The 15,074-nt window shown below is 46.9% G+C and overlaps 1 protein-coding gene and 1 pseudogene across 1 annotated transcript in view; both read right to left on the bottom strand.

The window, feature by feature from the left end:
* FRMPD4 (FERM and PDZ domain containing 4) overlaps positions 1-15,074 on the bottom strand; it is a 560,598-nt gene that overhangs the window by 85,632 nt on the left and 459,892 nt on the right. Inside the window, exons 3-4 of the mRNA XM_055337432.1 lie at positions 6,396-6,556; positions 1,379-1,481 (exon numbers count right to left, since the gene is read on the bottom strand). Of these exons, the coding sequence (XP_055193407.1) occupies positions 1,379-1,481; positions 6,396-6,556 (264 nt within the window). The remainder of the gene's footprint in view (positions 1-1,378; positions 1,482-6,395; positions 6,557-15,074) is intronic.
* LOC129517546 (60S ribosomal protein L38-like) lies at positions 4,656-5,057 on the bottom strand (annotated as a pseudogene).

Genomic DNA, 15,074 nt, shown 5'->3' with positions numbered 1-15,074 from the left:
CCTTGCCACTCCCTCCCCAGGGCTTGAAAATACAGAGTCACTCCTGATTCTTGCATTCCTGGCCCCCAGGAAAATTGAAGGTGTCCCCAGGTCTCATTCCCGATGCAGAGTAAGTCTGACCGAGCATGGTCAGTGACTGCTCACATGGATGAACAGCCTGGGGAGGAACCCTTGGGAGATGTGGACGCCCCACGAAGACTTGGCCAGCCAGCTGCAAGCCTCCATGATAGTGGGTCTACACTGTAAGGTAGGGTGACCAACTCTTCTGGAACTGAGAGGCATCCCGGGATGTGGGCCTTGCTGGGCTTCAACGGGAACGGCTGCTCACCCTTAAAGTAAGCCTCCTCTATTTCTATTTCTCTGTCTTCTTACCCCTCTCCCAGTCCTCCCAAGGAAGCAGGACCCTCCAGTGTTTCTCTGAGAAGCAGAAGCCGAACAAACCTTGGGAAAGAAACTTTCTCTTGAAAGCCCCTGAAACACTCCACTTAATGCCTTTTCAAAGTGTAGATGTAGTTTTGTTTTTTTGGTTTTTTTTTTTAAGATGTAGTTTTAGATGTGTTTTTTTTTTAGATGTAATAGCTTTAGCTTCTGCTGCAATCTTGCTTGAAAAAAAATCAGTATATAAAAGACAGGTGTCACCCACCCATCATTCCTCAACACCCCGGGAACCCAAGTGGATCCACTCATACAATAGGCATAGCTTCATTTCGAACTTGTAATGACCCATTTTTGCCCTAAGTACACTGTGGGAGAATAACTCCAGGGGGCTTCAAGAATCTTTTGACCAATATTTTAACATCACATAAAATATTTTCTGCTGCTCCACTAAGAGTATCACACGACAAATTATTTACATCTATGATCAAGCTAAACCAACAAACCAAGCACATTTTTAAACAGTCATATCCTTGACCTAATTATCCTTTTGCTTCGGTTGATGATTCACAATTCAGTAATAAATCACTCAGTCAAGTATGAAAAATCAGTGAACTGTATGTTTGTGTATCCATGAGATTATACAAAATTACTCATCACTTATACGGAATTCGGGTATTGCATTTTGATCCCCTTGATGAGGCAATATCAACGTGTCAGTAATTTTGGAAGGGGAAGAAAATGCAACCTTTGGATACAGCAATGGAAGTAGGAGTCAAGGAGCGTTTCAGCTGAGGCACAGGCACCCTGGCTGTTAACACAGAACGGGCAGTTAGGTGTTCTGTCTTTAGGGGGCCTGTTTCTATTTAGAGGTCAGTGACAGCCCCGTTAAGGTGAACGGCAGGGACTTGTGATGCTGCCCCACACTGGCTCACGGGAAGCCCTTCCTCCAGGGCCCGAGGTCTGCCTTTGCAGCAGGACAGGGCCCAGGGGAGTCACGCACCTGACCAGGTCGATGACCCGCTCCCTCGGTGCAGCGCTGACTGGCTCATCGTTAATCATTACAATCTGATCTCCCGGGATCAGCTTGCCTTCAGAGGGGCCACCTGGAGACAAATGAGAGCGAAGCGCAGGTGAGAAGACCATCGCCAATCCCTCCGAGTCCTTCTCGCCCCATCACCATTCATTGTAAGTGCCGGGCACTGTCTGCCAAAACAAAACCCAACCACCCGTCCAAGTTCTACACAGTCATCCTTCCCAACCCTGGTTGCACATTAGGAAGAACTGGGGAGGGGGGCCTGGCTGGTTTGGTCGGCAGAGCACGTGAATCTTGATCTCAGGGTCATGAGTTCAAGACCCACATTGGGAAGAGAGAGGAAAAGAAAGGAAGGGGAGGAAGGGGAGGAAGGGGAGGAAGGGAAGGGAAGGAAGGAAGGAAGGAAGGAAGGAAGGAAGAAAGAAAGAAAGAAAGAAAGAAAGAAAGAAAGAAAGAAAGAAAGAAAGAAAACTAGAGAGCTCTGGATAAGCTCCAGAGACCCAGGCTACACTCCGGCCTATTAAATCAGATTCTCTGGAGGTGGGAATCAGACATCATTATTTCTCTAGAACTTCCCAGGGAGGCTTGAGACACAGCAGCCTAGCAGAGCCTGTCACACTTTAATGGGTACACATGACCCTAGGGACTTTGTTGCCCTGCAGACTCATTCAGGAGATTTGGAGGAGCAATGGGTGAGGCAGTGTGCTTCTTGCCAGCTCCCAAGGGCTCTGGAGGCTGTTGGTCAACTGATGATACTTTGAGTATGGAAGCCCCTAGAACGTATTGCCCCTGATGGATGGCCAACTACGTGCAGCCAAAGCCGCCATAACCTGGGCACACCTGGATTTGAACAAAGCCTCGTTTACACAACTAGGGAGGCCACATACTGTGGGGAACCGAGAGGCCCCTGTATTATGTGCTTCTGGGGAGGGTTCAAGAAGTGGGAGCGTCTTCAATCATCCATGCCTAAAAGGTGGGGGAAGGAAGCAGAGCTAAGGCGGGGATGGTTAAGGAAGCAGCAAATACTCTTATCAGCTGGGGGATGAGGATGTTTTATTATTTTTGTGGCTGGGACCATGCCTCTGTGTGTGTGTGTGTGTGTGTGTCCATGCTCACACGAGATGCCAGATGGCTTTTGTTTTGGTCTTGACCCACCATGGTCTTTGTCGCTTGTGTTGGCAAGGGCGTAGGGAACTAATATTTGTTGAGCATCTATTATGTACCAGGCAAGGGGCTAAATGCCTTGCCTAGAATCCCGCTGACACTTTGATGCCTTCCATACAATGAGATGCCTCAGGCTCACACAGGTTGAAGAACTGGACTAAAGGGTAGAACAGGGTCCCAGCTTAGGTCTGTGGACTCTTTCAAGTTCAGGTGGCCAGCATCTCTTTTGAACTTGCTCCTATAATTTAAAAACTGATCATTGCCAGGTCCCTCGATACATAAAGCCACAACAGCATGAAGCATACATCCAGATTAAATAAAACCTATAAATATCAACTATCTACTGGTCTAATGTAATTACCTCCCAAATATTGATGGGGTACTATAATTTCATTTCCAGGTCTGTCACTGGGTAGTAAGTGCAGCTGAAACATTATCTTTCAAATATTATTGCTATTACTTTATTTAGTAATTGGAATGAACATTTCACACCCAGAGATGGGATCTCGAAGTAATTCAGATGCTTCCCACCCACCCAGACACTTGGCATTATGTGTCACTCAAGCTGGAGGATAAACATATCTTTCTGGGTAGTAAAAAAGTGGGGAAAACCTTAATATTTCCTCATATCAGTGATAAAAAAATATTCACTTCAAGATGTGGAAACTGAGATTCAGTGTTTGCACACATAAGAAAATTTGAAAATCACTTGAGAGAGTTTATATAACCATTGGATTATCTGCAAACATTCACTCAAATTCAGTCCAACAAATGGTTAGAAATCAGATGCTGATCAAATACAGAAAAATTTTCACACTAATTGGCTAATGGATTTTAACTACTTTCCTTGCAGATTAATAGGACGTACATTTACATCTGACCTATGCTTCTTTGGCCAAATGAAAATATTCTTGTTTAATCGAGCAACTAAAACCAAGAATTTCAGAGGGAAGCAGGACGGTTCCATCCAGAATATGAAGCAGAGGCACACTTCAGGGAATTGTCTTGTGCCTTGTGCTCTGAAGGCTGGGCTGCCGAGTACAAAAAATCTGGTCATGCCACAGAAATCATTTGAGACCTCAGAAGTCATTTTTATGAAAGACACAATTTATTCGACCAGTATTTTCACACCTAAGAATGACTGGTAACAGTACTGTTTGACTTGTTTTCACTTTTGTCCACTATTCTCAAAATTGTCGAATATTAGGTGTTAGTGGAGGACCAAGGAGAGTGGAGGGTGAAGAAGGAAAGAGGTTGAAGGAAGAGTGAAGCAATACAAGAAAATACAAAACAATACTCAAATCTCCAGTCGGCTCTAGGGAGGACCTAGTCTTTAGAGAATCTCAGAACCAGAGAGGTTATAGTGTCCCACTATCAGAAAGCAGCATGTCAAATGTTAACCCACTTAGGAAAAAAATGTGTACACACCCACCTATTATACATCATATATCTCATACATATGATACGTAACATATGCATATGCACGCACAGAACTGTCTCCTCTATGTACATGTTACTAATGGTTCACTCCGAGGACTAGCAGCTCAGGGTGACTTTTGGTTTTTTAACTTTCTCCTCTATACGTTGTAGGATTTTTGCAACGCATATGTAATATTTTGTTATCACAGCAGGCGACAAATCTCTTTCATTTTCAGAATGAAATTCTAAATTGCGTAGAGCTCAACAATCCCACACAGAGAACTGAGGTGGGACCTGGGGCTAGTAAAATAAAAAGCTGGGCAAACAGGACCAAGTGCTGTGGTGAGTCAGTGGTGGGATAGAAAAGGAAGCCTCTTCTGCCTGAACAAGTCTGTGAAGTGGTTGACCGTGTTTGCAGCGCTCACCCTGGGCCAGAATGATATCAAATAATGAAAAATACTATTAACTTTTGAGATCTATACTACTCACTAGATGCCTTTCAATTTCCTTAACTGGCAGACTCAGAAGCCCAAATATTTTAGAGTTCAGTAATAATAACAATAAATATGTTTTGGAATGAGAAGCATGTACCTGGTGCTCTTTTTAAACTATTTTTTCAATTTTAAAAAATCTTAATTCAGTTCAAGTCAGTGTACCACCTTCATTTCAGCTCCTTCACTGCCAAACCTGGGGGCAGGAACTGCGTCACTTCTCTGCCTTCTCTTTGCCTGGAATGATCAAGGTATAAAGGTTTCTGCTGCACCCAGACTTTATTTTTATTTATTTATCTATTTAAAGATTTTATTTATTCATGAGAGACACAGACACAGGTAGAGGGAGAAGCAGGCTCCCTACGGAGAGCTCGATGCAGGACTTGATCCCAGGATCCCGGGATCATGCCCTGAGCCAAAGGCAGAAGGTCAACCACTCAGCCATCCAGGTGCCCCTGCACTCAGACTCTGAACTTCACATTATCCTTATTTTTCTTGATCTTGACAGGTTTGGAATCCCTTCGCCTGGCCAAGAGCAGAGGGTCTCTGATTCCTTCAATTTTTCGAGGCATGGTGAGGAGGGGAGCAGGGGACTGTATGGCCAACACAGCAAGCGGCAAGATGGGAGGGCAGAGAAAAGGCACCTGCACTCTTATAATGTATTTTGTTCTCTCCTGAGCCCTTAAAGACAGTTACGAGTATGATCCCCATTATTCAGGTGATGTAGAGAAGTGTCCATCAAACTGAAATGCAAAGGAATTAACGTGGAAGCTAAAAACAATCTAATAGGGGGCAGAGATGAGCTCCGAATGCATCACACCCAGGCGCTGTGTGTGGCACCACAGGACTGTACCACTGCGACTCTGTTACCGGTTTGCCCAGCCCGGAGGAGGAACGGCATGCAAGGGAATTTCCTTTTAATGTGAAAATAAATCCAACACAAGTCCATTAAAATGAGCACATAGATGCGTATCCTGAAGAAAGAAATCATTAAAAGAGCCTTGTTTCTGGAAAGGCAGAGGGCAGCCCACTTCGGGCAGTTGCATCCCCAGGGCATTATGTTCAACTGTGTTGAGAGTTGAACGTGTGTATAGTCTAATAAAAAAAGACAGAGGTGAAGGACATTAATGATCTGATCACGCTGCAGAATGAGAGACCGGCCACAGCATGTACGAGTGGGCCACTGCCGCGTAACAAACTGCCCTCAAACGCCGTCGGCTGGCCGACAGTCGTCACTGCTTCGCAGGCAGATGGGCCTTTGGGATGACCACAGACCGGCTGGTGCAGGCCAGGCCACGTCTACCTCCACATGGCAGGCCCGTAGTGCCACGTGTTCATTTGGGGGCTCAGGCTGAACAGGTGACAGCCACTTGAGGGAAACGCTCCCATCCCATCACGCCCATGACAGAAACCCAATTGTGCAGGTCAAGCATGCAAGCATCTCTCAAGCCCCCCGAGTGTCATCTCTGCTAATACGCCATGGGCCAAAGTCAGTGACCCGGGCCGGCTCCGCAGCCACGGGGTGGAGAACTATATTCGGCCTCGACTCAGGAGAGAAGAGTGCATCTTCAAAAAACGATCCAACCGCTCCCATGACTAAAATCCTTCTGTGACTTAAATGTCACTTTCTGCCTTTCTTTTCCCCCCACCAAGGGGTTTATCGGGAACTTAGTGAAATCCAGTGCAGTGCCTGCCTCCTTTGATGTGCACTCCTACTTTAAGAAGTGGGTCATTTCCATGGTTACAAATGATAGATCAGTGTTTTCCTAAGTCAAAAGATACGATGCGTTTGGCAACCGAAACCCGGTTCACACCCAGATGTTGGAAGGACTCCGCGAGGCTCCACGGCCGGACAGGGAGCAGTAGGTGGCGGGTGACCCCAGGGGCCCGGGAGTGGCCTGGGTGCTTACCTGGTGTCACAGAGCGGACGACCACTGGCTTTTCACTCCCGGCCACGAAGCCAAAGCCCAGCACGGGGTCCCTCCTCATCTCCACCCTCCGAGGGGCCGGAGGGAGGATTTGGCAGCTCTCTAAGCGAGGGTCGTCAAACGGGATGCCTTGCGTCATGTGACTGTGGGAAAAGGACACACAAAGGAAAATAGGCATTAGTGTAAGCGCTTGGCAGTGGCTTGGCAATCCCATCCCCTCTCCCGTTTCAAAACTTTCTGCTCCCTGTCTGGGAGAGCGTGGGGAAGACGTGGGAAGGCACGCGGTCATGCTTCTCGCCTGCCCTCCTTAATTCCTTGAAATCGCTAGAGCCGCTTCTGCTTCAGGCTTTTGCACTGGCTGTTCCCCCCCAGCTGGCATGCTGATCCTGCAGCTATGTGTGTGGCACGTGCTCAGCGCTCTCCAGCCTCTGCTCAGGCGTGGCCTTCTGGCCACAAAGTTGCACTCAGCAAGCCTGCTCCCCCGCACCCACGAACCCCGTACCCTCTTCTACTTTTTTGCTCTTAGCGCTAATCACTTGCTAACGTGCGGTAAAATAAGACTTCTTTTGATCGTTTGGCTCTCCACACTAGAATGCAAGCTCCACGAGGGCAAGGAACTGGGTTTCCTTCAGTCATTTATCCCGGCTGCCTACAACAGTATCTGTCCCAGAGTGGATTCGCCATAAATAATTGAGTGAATCAACAGAGAGAGAGAGAGAGAGAGAATTCTTTGTGGAACACTATCGATTTATAACTGGTGTGCTGAGAAAGAGCCTCAGAGGATTCGGGATACTCAGTAAGTAGGGTCTATGGCTTCTGGCTCCAGTGGAAGTGAAGTGATGGGAATCCTACTGGTGGTGATAGGTTATCCTAGCGTCAGCCGCATTCCCCCTTTCCAAAAAAGATGAGAAATGAACTCTTGGCATTTATTTTCTGGAGACATTTTCAAATGATTTAAATGAATCTCTTTGTTCACCACCTAACCTCAGAAGTTTTATCAGTCATCTAAACTCAAAATAAGTGTGGCGTTCACACACTTTCAAAATGCACCCACAAAGATCTCCTTGGATGCACAAAACAAGCTGGAAAGGAAGGAGCCAGGCCGGTGTTATTATCTGCATTACCCCCGGACGGAAGCTGATGTCAAAATAGCAGCTTATTGTCCCGCAGGGCCCATGCCTCGTGTGCCAGAGTATCGTGTCAAAAACCCACTCGTGTGACTTTTCATGCAGTCTTCGCCATTGTCCAGTAATCGGGGCAGCCTGTTTTGAGGGAAGAGTTATTAGTCTGAACGCTAGAAACCTCTTTTAAGAAATGTAAGGCATTGTTATTTCAACAACACGGACTTCATTCAAGTTTTTGGTTCTCTAATGTTCAGTAAGTAAAAGAAGATCATTTCTAAATACCTTGAAAGATGCTATTCTATATGCCACGTAGACAATACATTGTTCAAATGGAAAAAAAAAGACGACTGGAAAGGACGAATTCTTGTGGTCCTTTTGTGTAATTAATAAGATTTGAGAAAAATGAACGGAAACCCTCCGGGATTCTGTGCTATAGGCATATACCACTGACTAAGAAAATAAAAGTTTAAAATCCCCTTTAATCAGAAAGGAGGTGTCTTCATTTAGCAGCTCGCAGTCTGGAATGCTCAGAGGGAGAGAAGCGTTGAGAGCTAACGTGGTATGTGCTGCCCGCTGACACTCATCTGTTACCCGATCCCATCTTCAGAACACCCCACAGCACCGGCAGTTTGACCCCACGGCCCCCTCGTTGCCAACGCCAAAAGCAGGAAGAATAACTGGGTCAAGGTCACACGCTTCTCAGAGGTAAGCCAGGTGCAACTCACACCAGGTCTCCCAAGTGTCACGCGCTTGACCAGTTACATAATTTGCAATGACAGTGCAAAACCAAAACACGGGACCCCCTCATCCAAACATAATTAAGGATTTCAAGGCAGCAGAATGTGCACCCTTGCCCAGGGCCCCGGGGGATGTCCTGGGTCATGCACCTGAGAAGCTCGCCCCGGTAGTGTACTAGCCCCAGCGTCCCACCACCATTCCAGGCACGACCAGGCTCTGAGGGGCGGTGTTATAGGGTCAAAGGGGAACGGAGGTCTTCTGTGCTGCTGCAGGTGTTTGGCGGGAACCAGAGGGGAGGCATGGCTACCGTGGTGGGCCATGTGCTCTGGATGAAGGGAGGTGGGCAGGCCACCTGGGGGCACGAGGTCACATGAAGAAGGCCAGCAGTCTCCAGGACAGAACTCAAGGCCCTGATTAAACCAGCAAAACGGATGCGGAGTGAGCCCTAGCGTCCAGGACCAGAGCCTCCACTGGGCTCCTGGCAGGGAGGGCCTGAGTCATATGGAACAGGTCAGGATGCTGGGACCAGAAACTGCTCCTCAGGGAGGCCTCGCTGGTGGGAACGTGACCCCTGACATGGATCCCTCCCAGGCCTGTCACAGGCATGGCTGTGTGTACCTGGGGGAGGAAGGAGCCACTGGGGCATGGGGGAGGGACACTGTTCTGTTGTCCTGTCTTCCTTACAAGAGAGCATCTCAGAGCAGGCTGTTCTTGAGCTACTTGCTGTTCATCCCTAGATGGAATAACGGGAAAAAAGAGAAGGGGATGCCCACCATTTTAGGGTCTGGCCTTCAGCTATTAATTGGCACCATAATCCACAGAAGACATATTCTAAATGAAGAAGGTTGGAGACGTGAAACCACCAGCTCATGGTCACCCTTGTTGCAGAACAGAGAACCAAACCCTGGTTGACTGAACTCTCAATTCCAAGTGTAGAAAGGGACTGGGGAAGGCTTTGCCCTGTGCCACCGCCGGTCTGGGGAAAGCTTCCAGCACTCGTTCCCAAACTTGGCTGCACATTAGAACCACCCGGAAAGGATTAAAAAGTCCTAATGCCCAGGTTTCGCTCCAGACCATCACATCAGAATATCCGGGGGGGGGGGGGGGGGTTGGCAGGATGGATTTTGAAAGGAACTCTGGGGGATTCCAAAGTGCAGCAAGGACAAGGGACCATTCCCTGCTCAGGGAGGGGTGGCTACTGGCTCTGCTTCGAGGCAACAGGAAAAAAGACACAAACGATGTCCTGGACCACTTCCTCCAGCATCTACTGAAGTGCAGGTTAGGATATTGAAAGCATTTATAGCTTGATTATCCTCTTCCCACCGCATGATAGAGTAATAGCCTCCGATTCTTAATTCATCATTCATTCAATAACTGTAATATTGTTATTTTATTAATACCTGACATTTATTAAACACTAATTTCATGCTAAGCAATTTTTGAAATTATTTCCATATGTTAGTTCATTTAATTCTCTGAAACAACTCCATAATGCATTCATTTAGTCAACAAATACTTATTGAACGCCCACAGGCTTCTTGCTTCCAGGGATTCAACAGGAACCAAAACAGAGTAAAAATAATAAAATGTTCACTCTGGTGTTCTGAGACGGAAAATGAACTAAGAAATTAGGAAGACGTATGGCATATCAGGTCTTTACAAGCACTGAAGAGAAAAATAATGCCGGGAGGAAGGGGGGGGAGCCACTGGGTGGGGACACTGGGGGTTCCATCAGGGGTCAGATAAGTATCTGGGGGAGGAGTGTTCTGGGCAGAGAGACCACCAAGTGCAAAGGTCCTGAGAAGGGCTGTGCCCTGTGACGGTGTGCCTAGGGGACAGCCGGGAGGCCAGCATTCCGAGGTAGGGGTAAATAAGTGAGGGGGTGTGAGGGGGTGATACAGGCAGCCTCTGGAAGGCTCTGAGTGGAGAAGTGATGTGATTGCGAGCTACCCCACAGAGAACAGACGGGGGAGGCACCGGTGGAGCAAGGAGAGCTTTTCAGGGCCTACCGCATCCCTCCTGAAAGAAGAGCACGGTGGCCTGCACCAGGGTGAAAAGGGCAGGGAAGGCAAGAAATCGCTGGGGTTTTAACATATTTGGAGGCCACTCCAACAGGGCCCGGACTCCTACTCTGGAACCTCCTTCCTGCACACATAGGATGTTTAACTGAGGATGGACATATGAGCACACTGTCTAATGCAACTTCGAGGTCCTGATGTCTGCAGATCGCAGGAGCCATTTTTTCTTTGAGGAGCTAACACCTATGGTCTACCCAAGAGACCCACACATGCATCCACCCAGGTACAGGGCAAGCGTGAGACTGCTGCAGTGGTCTGCACTGAGACTTTGCGGCGACTGTCTACAGCCGAATCCTGAGCACCCCCCACCTCCTAGCAGCGGGACCCATACAAACTACCTCCTGACTCGGTGCCTCAGTTTCTGCATCTGGAAGATGGCAAGACTAACAGTCACAATCGCCTAAGACAGTTGTGAAAATGAAATGAATAGGAGTGAAGCGTTTAGCACAATGCCTAGCACACAGTCAGTAATCAAAAAGCAATAGTTCTTCTTTTCATCTCTTAGAGCCAATGAATAGAAAGGAATAGGTTTCACATATGATGAACTCATTCACTCTTAAAATATGAAAACAAGGGGTGCCTGTGGCGGGGGGGCTCAGTCGGTGAAGCATCTGCCTTCGGCTCAGGTCATGATCCCAGGGTCCTGGAATCCCAGGCTCACATGAGGGTCCCTACTCAGTGAGGAGTCTGCTTCTCCCTCTGCCCCAGATTGTGTTCTCTCTGTCAAATATATAAATAAAATCTTTTTAAAAAAATGAAAACAAATTCAGTATTGTTTTAAATGCCAATAGGCGAACTCCCAGTGAAATGCCACACAAATCCTGGCTAAGCTCCGAGACCTTTAGTTTGAAAAATCTTATCAAATTCAATGACACAATAAACACAACTATAAACTGATACACATGAGGCAAAACTACAACAGAATACAGACAAAGAAGAAGGAATAAAATCCAGGCTGTCTGAGGATTAAATCAGGAAGTTTTCCTTCGCCACATTTCGAGAACCCTAAGTAAACATCGAATCCAGGGCTGGGGCAGGGACCCACGTCATGAGACAATGAGAAGTGCCACTTATGTTCAGAGGAGCCTGCACTTTCAGCTCAGATGCTGCCACCAGCTGTGTCCACAAAGTGACATTGGGCTACATCCATCCAAGTTTCTTTCCCCATCCAAATACCATTTGAAACTCACAATCGAATGTGTATTTTGTGGTTGATGTTTGTTCCAGTGTTTTTGTTTTTGTTTACAATTTTTTACTCTGTTTTGTTTGCACTTGAGGATACCCTTCCAATTGCATTTTTATTCTTGCGCAACAAGTGGCGTTTTCAGAAGTTACTTAAAATAATCAACCTGTCTTTGATTCCCCCCATGAAACATCATTTTGTGGTTTGTATTAAGGTAAGCACTTTTTGGCTCCCTCTTCGTGGTATTTTTTACAACGAAGCTTGAGTCCTTTTACAATGAGCTGAGAAAGCAACATCTTCTTTACCTGCTCAACATGCTTCAGTGAATTCTGATGCTAAGACTAGAAGAACACAACTGATGAGACACACAAACTTCCAGCCCCTGCCCCCAACCTTCTGCAAGACACACATAGAGACCAGGAATAGGTGACCTGAAAATCCAGGCTATGTTAATTGAGATGGAAAACATATCCACTGAGATTTAATGAACAATCTTCCTGTTTTGACCAGATTCATCCTATTTTATTATACTAAAGATTTCTTTATTTGAGAGAAAAAGAGAGAGTGCACGAGCAGGAGTTAGGGAGAAGCAGACTCCCCACTAGGATCATGACCTGAGCCTACTGAGCCACCCCGGGGCCCCAAACAAATTCATTTCAAAAGGAATGATGGTGATCCTGCTGTCCAACCCCCCATAACAAAAGGAAATGGCTTTCCTAGTACCTTGGGAGCCTTTCTTCCTCCACAGAAGTCAAAGACTGATACATCCACGCATCACAAAGAGTTACTTTGGTAGATAGAATGCTATAAGAAAACCTAAAGTGGGGACTCCTGGGTGGCTCAGTGGTTGAGCATCTGCCTTCAGCTCAGGGCGTGATCCTGGGGTCCTGGGATTGAGTCTCACATCGGGCTCCCTGCTCCATGGGGAGCCATGAATAAAATAAATAAAATATTTAAAAAAAAAAGAAAAGAAAAAGAAAACCTAAAGTGATTCCATTTTTATATGTACTCATCAGAGACAGTGATGTCCTTTTATGGAATATGTGCTGAGTGGAAAGATTCTGGTAGGAAAAGCTAAATTTAGAAGTTATTACTCTTAAAACTTAAGAATGTAGGAAGATGGTAGCAGGTAGGACACCTGGGCAGTTAGGACTGGAATGAAAAGAAGTATAAATAAACAGACGGTCCAGAGTTCTACTTGGGAAGGTCATTGGCAGTGTTACTTGTCAGGGAGGGCCAGCTGTGATTACATGACAGCATGACATGTCAATACATCATATGCTCATCTTGGTAGTACTGGACTCGGTGACAGACTGAATTATTCTTTATTTGCTCCCCAAGAGGGGATCTGCCAGCCTAGACCACAGTGCTTTCCAGAGCCTCCCACTGTACGCACGGTAGATTTTGCTACTCCTTGACTCTGCTAACATCTCACAGCACAAAGCATGTCACATAGCTGAGCCCAGATGTGACAAAACAAAACAAAACAAAAACCTCTGTAGTTGCTCATGTGCTCTTGCCTCTATTTTTAAAGGTTTAATTAATTAATTAATTAATTAATTAATTAATTTATTTATTTATTTTTGAGAGAGAGAGAAAGAGCAAAAGAGCACAAGTTGTAGGGAGAGGGGCAGAGGGAGAAGCAGACCCCCCGCTGAGCAGGGACCCTGACGTAGAGCTTGATACTAGGACCCTGAGATCATGACCTGAACCGAAGGCCCCTGCCTAACCAACTGAGCCACCCAGGCGCCCCTGCTCTTGCATCTTTATCATCACCACGAGAAGACCTTCATAAGGCAGCTGCTGCCCTTCCAGCTTGGGCTCGAGAATGGACACACATGGAAGAGGCCAGAACTCACAGCTCAGGAAGGAGCCAAGTGTAGCAGAGATTCCCAGCCCCCAGGCCGAAGACATGCTACTAAAGAATGACTCTAGGACACTGAATTTAGGGGATGTTTGTTATGTACCAGAAGCTCACTCATACAATCTTTAAAATAGTGATTTCAGTATTACTTAAAAACTCTGGAATTCCAGAGGTCGCAGAGGATTCTACCAACCTTATTGTCCACACCATTTATGCTCGAGTATGTTACATTTTACAAACACTACTGACACTTCCAAAGGAAACTTCCCCCCTCATTATCTCAGCTGACAGGACATCCACAGGAACCCGATGGACTCTTCCTCATGACTTCCTCATTTCCCTGAGCGGACGTTGGTCGCAGTGGCTCCCAAGGCAAGGGGAAGTATTCATAAGCCCTACTGTGGCCTGTGAGGGGGCCTAGTAAGGAAAGCTCTGAGCGAAAGTCCTAAGCTAGGCAAACCAGAAATCCCCAGAAGAAGCAGCAGGAAGGAAAAGGAATGCAGAAGTATGGATTATTAAAGTTGATAGCTTACCACTGAGAGGTCAGGAAGTGGATTAGACCCCAGGATGGGTTTCTAGCAAGTCCAAATCGTAATGATGTATAAGGCAAAGTAACGTACTGAAAAACATTTGTGCTTGCTTCTCATGGAGTTTTCCCCTCTACTGGGTCTAATGAAGAAGCCAGGCCGTTGGCAGCCCCCCAGCCTCAGGGAAGATGCATTTACCAGGGTCCAGGGCAAACGATGACTACCAATACCCCTCTCTTCTGACTTTTGTTTCCTGAAAGTGGGAGCACCTTGGCTAAGGAGGCAACGGCAGAGGGTACTGGGAAGTGGCAGAAACTTCAGGAGAGAGGGTGCCCGTGGTGGGCCTAACCCAACACCAACATCCCCAGGTTGAGTGTAAAGAAATGGCGGAGTCCGTGAACCTCAGGGACCTACCCAGTCTCAGGTGAGGGTCTTAGGAGCAGCTACCCGTGGGCTGAGGAGCAGAGGGGTCTACTCCAATTCTGACTCTGTGAACACCCAGGGGACTTCTGAGTATTTGACGTGATCATACTCGAATTGCCAACCAGCAGGAACATAATATGATGCTCCCGCGTGACTTTAATTGTTTTGCACACATGACTTGTCTGTGCTATGTGGGAGAAGAGAAATGGAGTAAACAGGATCTCTGAGGGGAAGGAGAGAGGGAGCTGGAAGAGAAGTGACTAAGCGTGGAAAGACACCATCCTGTGCAGGGACACCACGAAAGGAGATCTGGAAACTTCTGCTAATACGGATCGAAATCCCCAGAATCTGGAGCTACATCTGCGTGCTGCATCCCACGAGGTGGGAGGCTCAGCCGCTTCTCTTGTATGTCCAGGGGATTCCAGCCTTCTTATGATCTGTGGATTTTTACACTCAAAACCGATGTTTTGAGAGCAAATCTGGGCAAGCCTCTGACCTCAAGGATCAAAAAGGCTCAACCAGACGCCGCCACTGAGGACGAACTAAATTTACTATAAAAATATATAACTGTACCTAATGTGTTTCCGGCTCACATAACATACTTGGTCTCGTGCCTTTTTTGCCTTCATGAATATTCATATTGTGGGTTCAGAAGAACTCAACCTGCACTAATCAATTCCACAGGCCACTGTCACTCAATTCCACAACACGACAGGAGCATTTA

The sequence above is a fragment of the Nyctereutes procyonoides genome, unplaced genomic scaffold (genome assembly GCF_905146905.1).
Source record: "Nyctereutes procyonoides isolate TBG_1078 unplaced genomic scaffold, NYPRO_anot_genome, whole genome shotgun sequence".
Taxonomy (NCBI): domain Eukaryota; kingdom Metazoa; phylum Chordata; class Mammalia; order Carnivora; family Canidae; genus Nyctereutes; species Nyctereutes procyonoides.
Note: the sequence above shows the minus strand (reverse complement) of the source record. Positions and strands in the feature narration are given on the sequence as shown.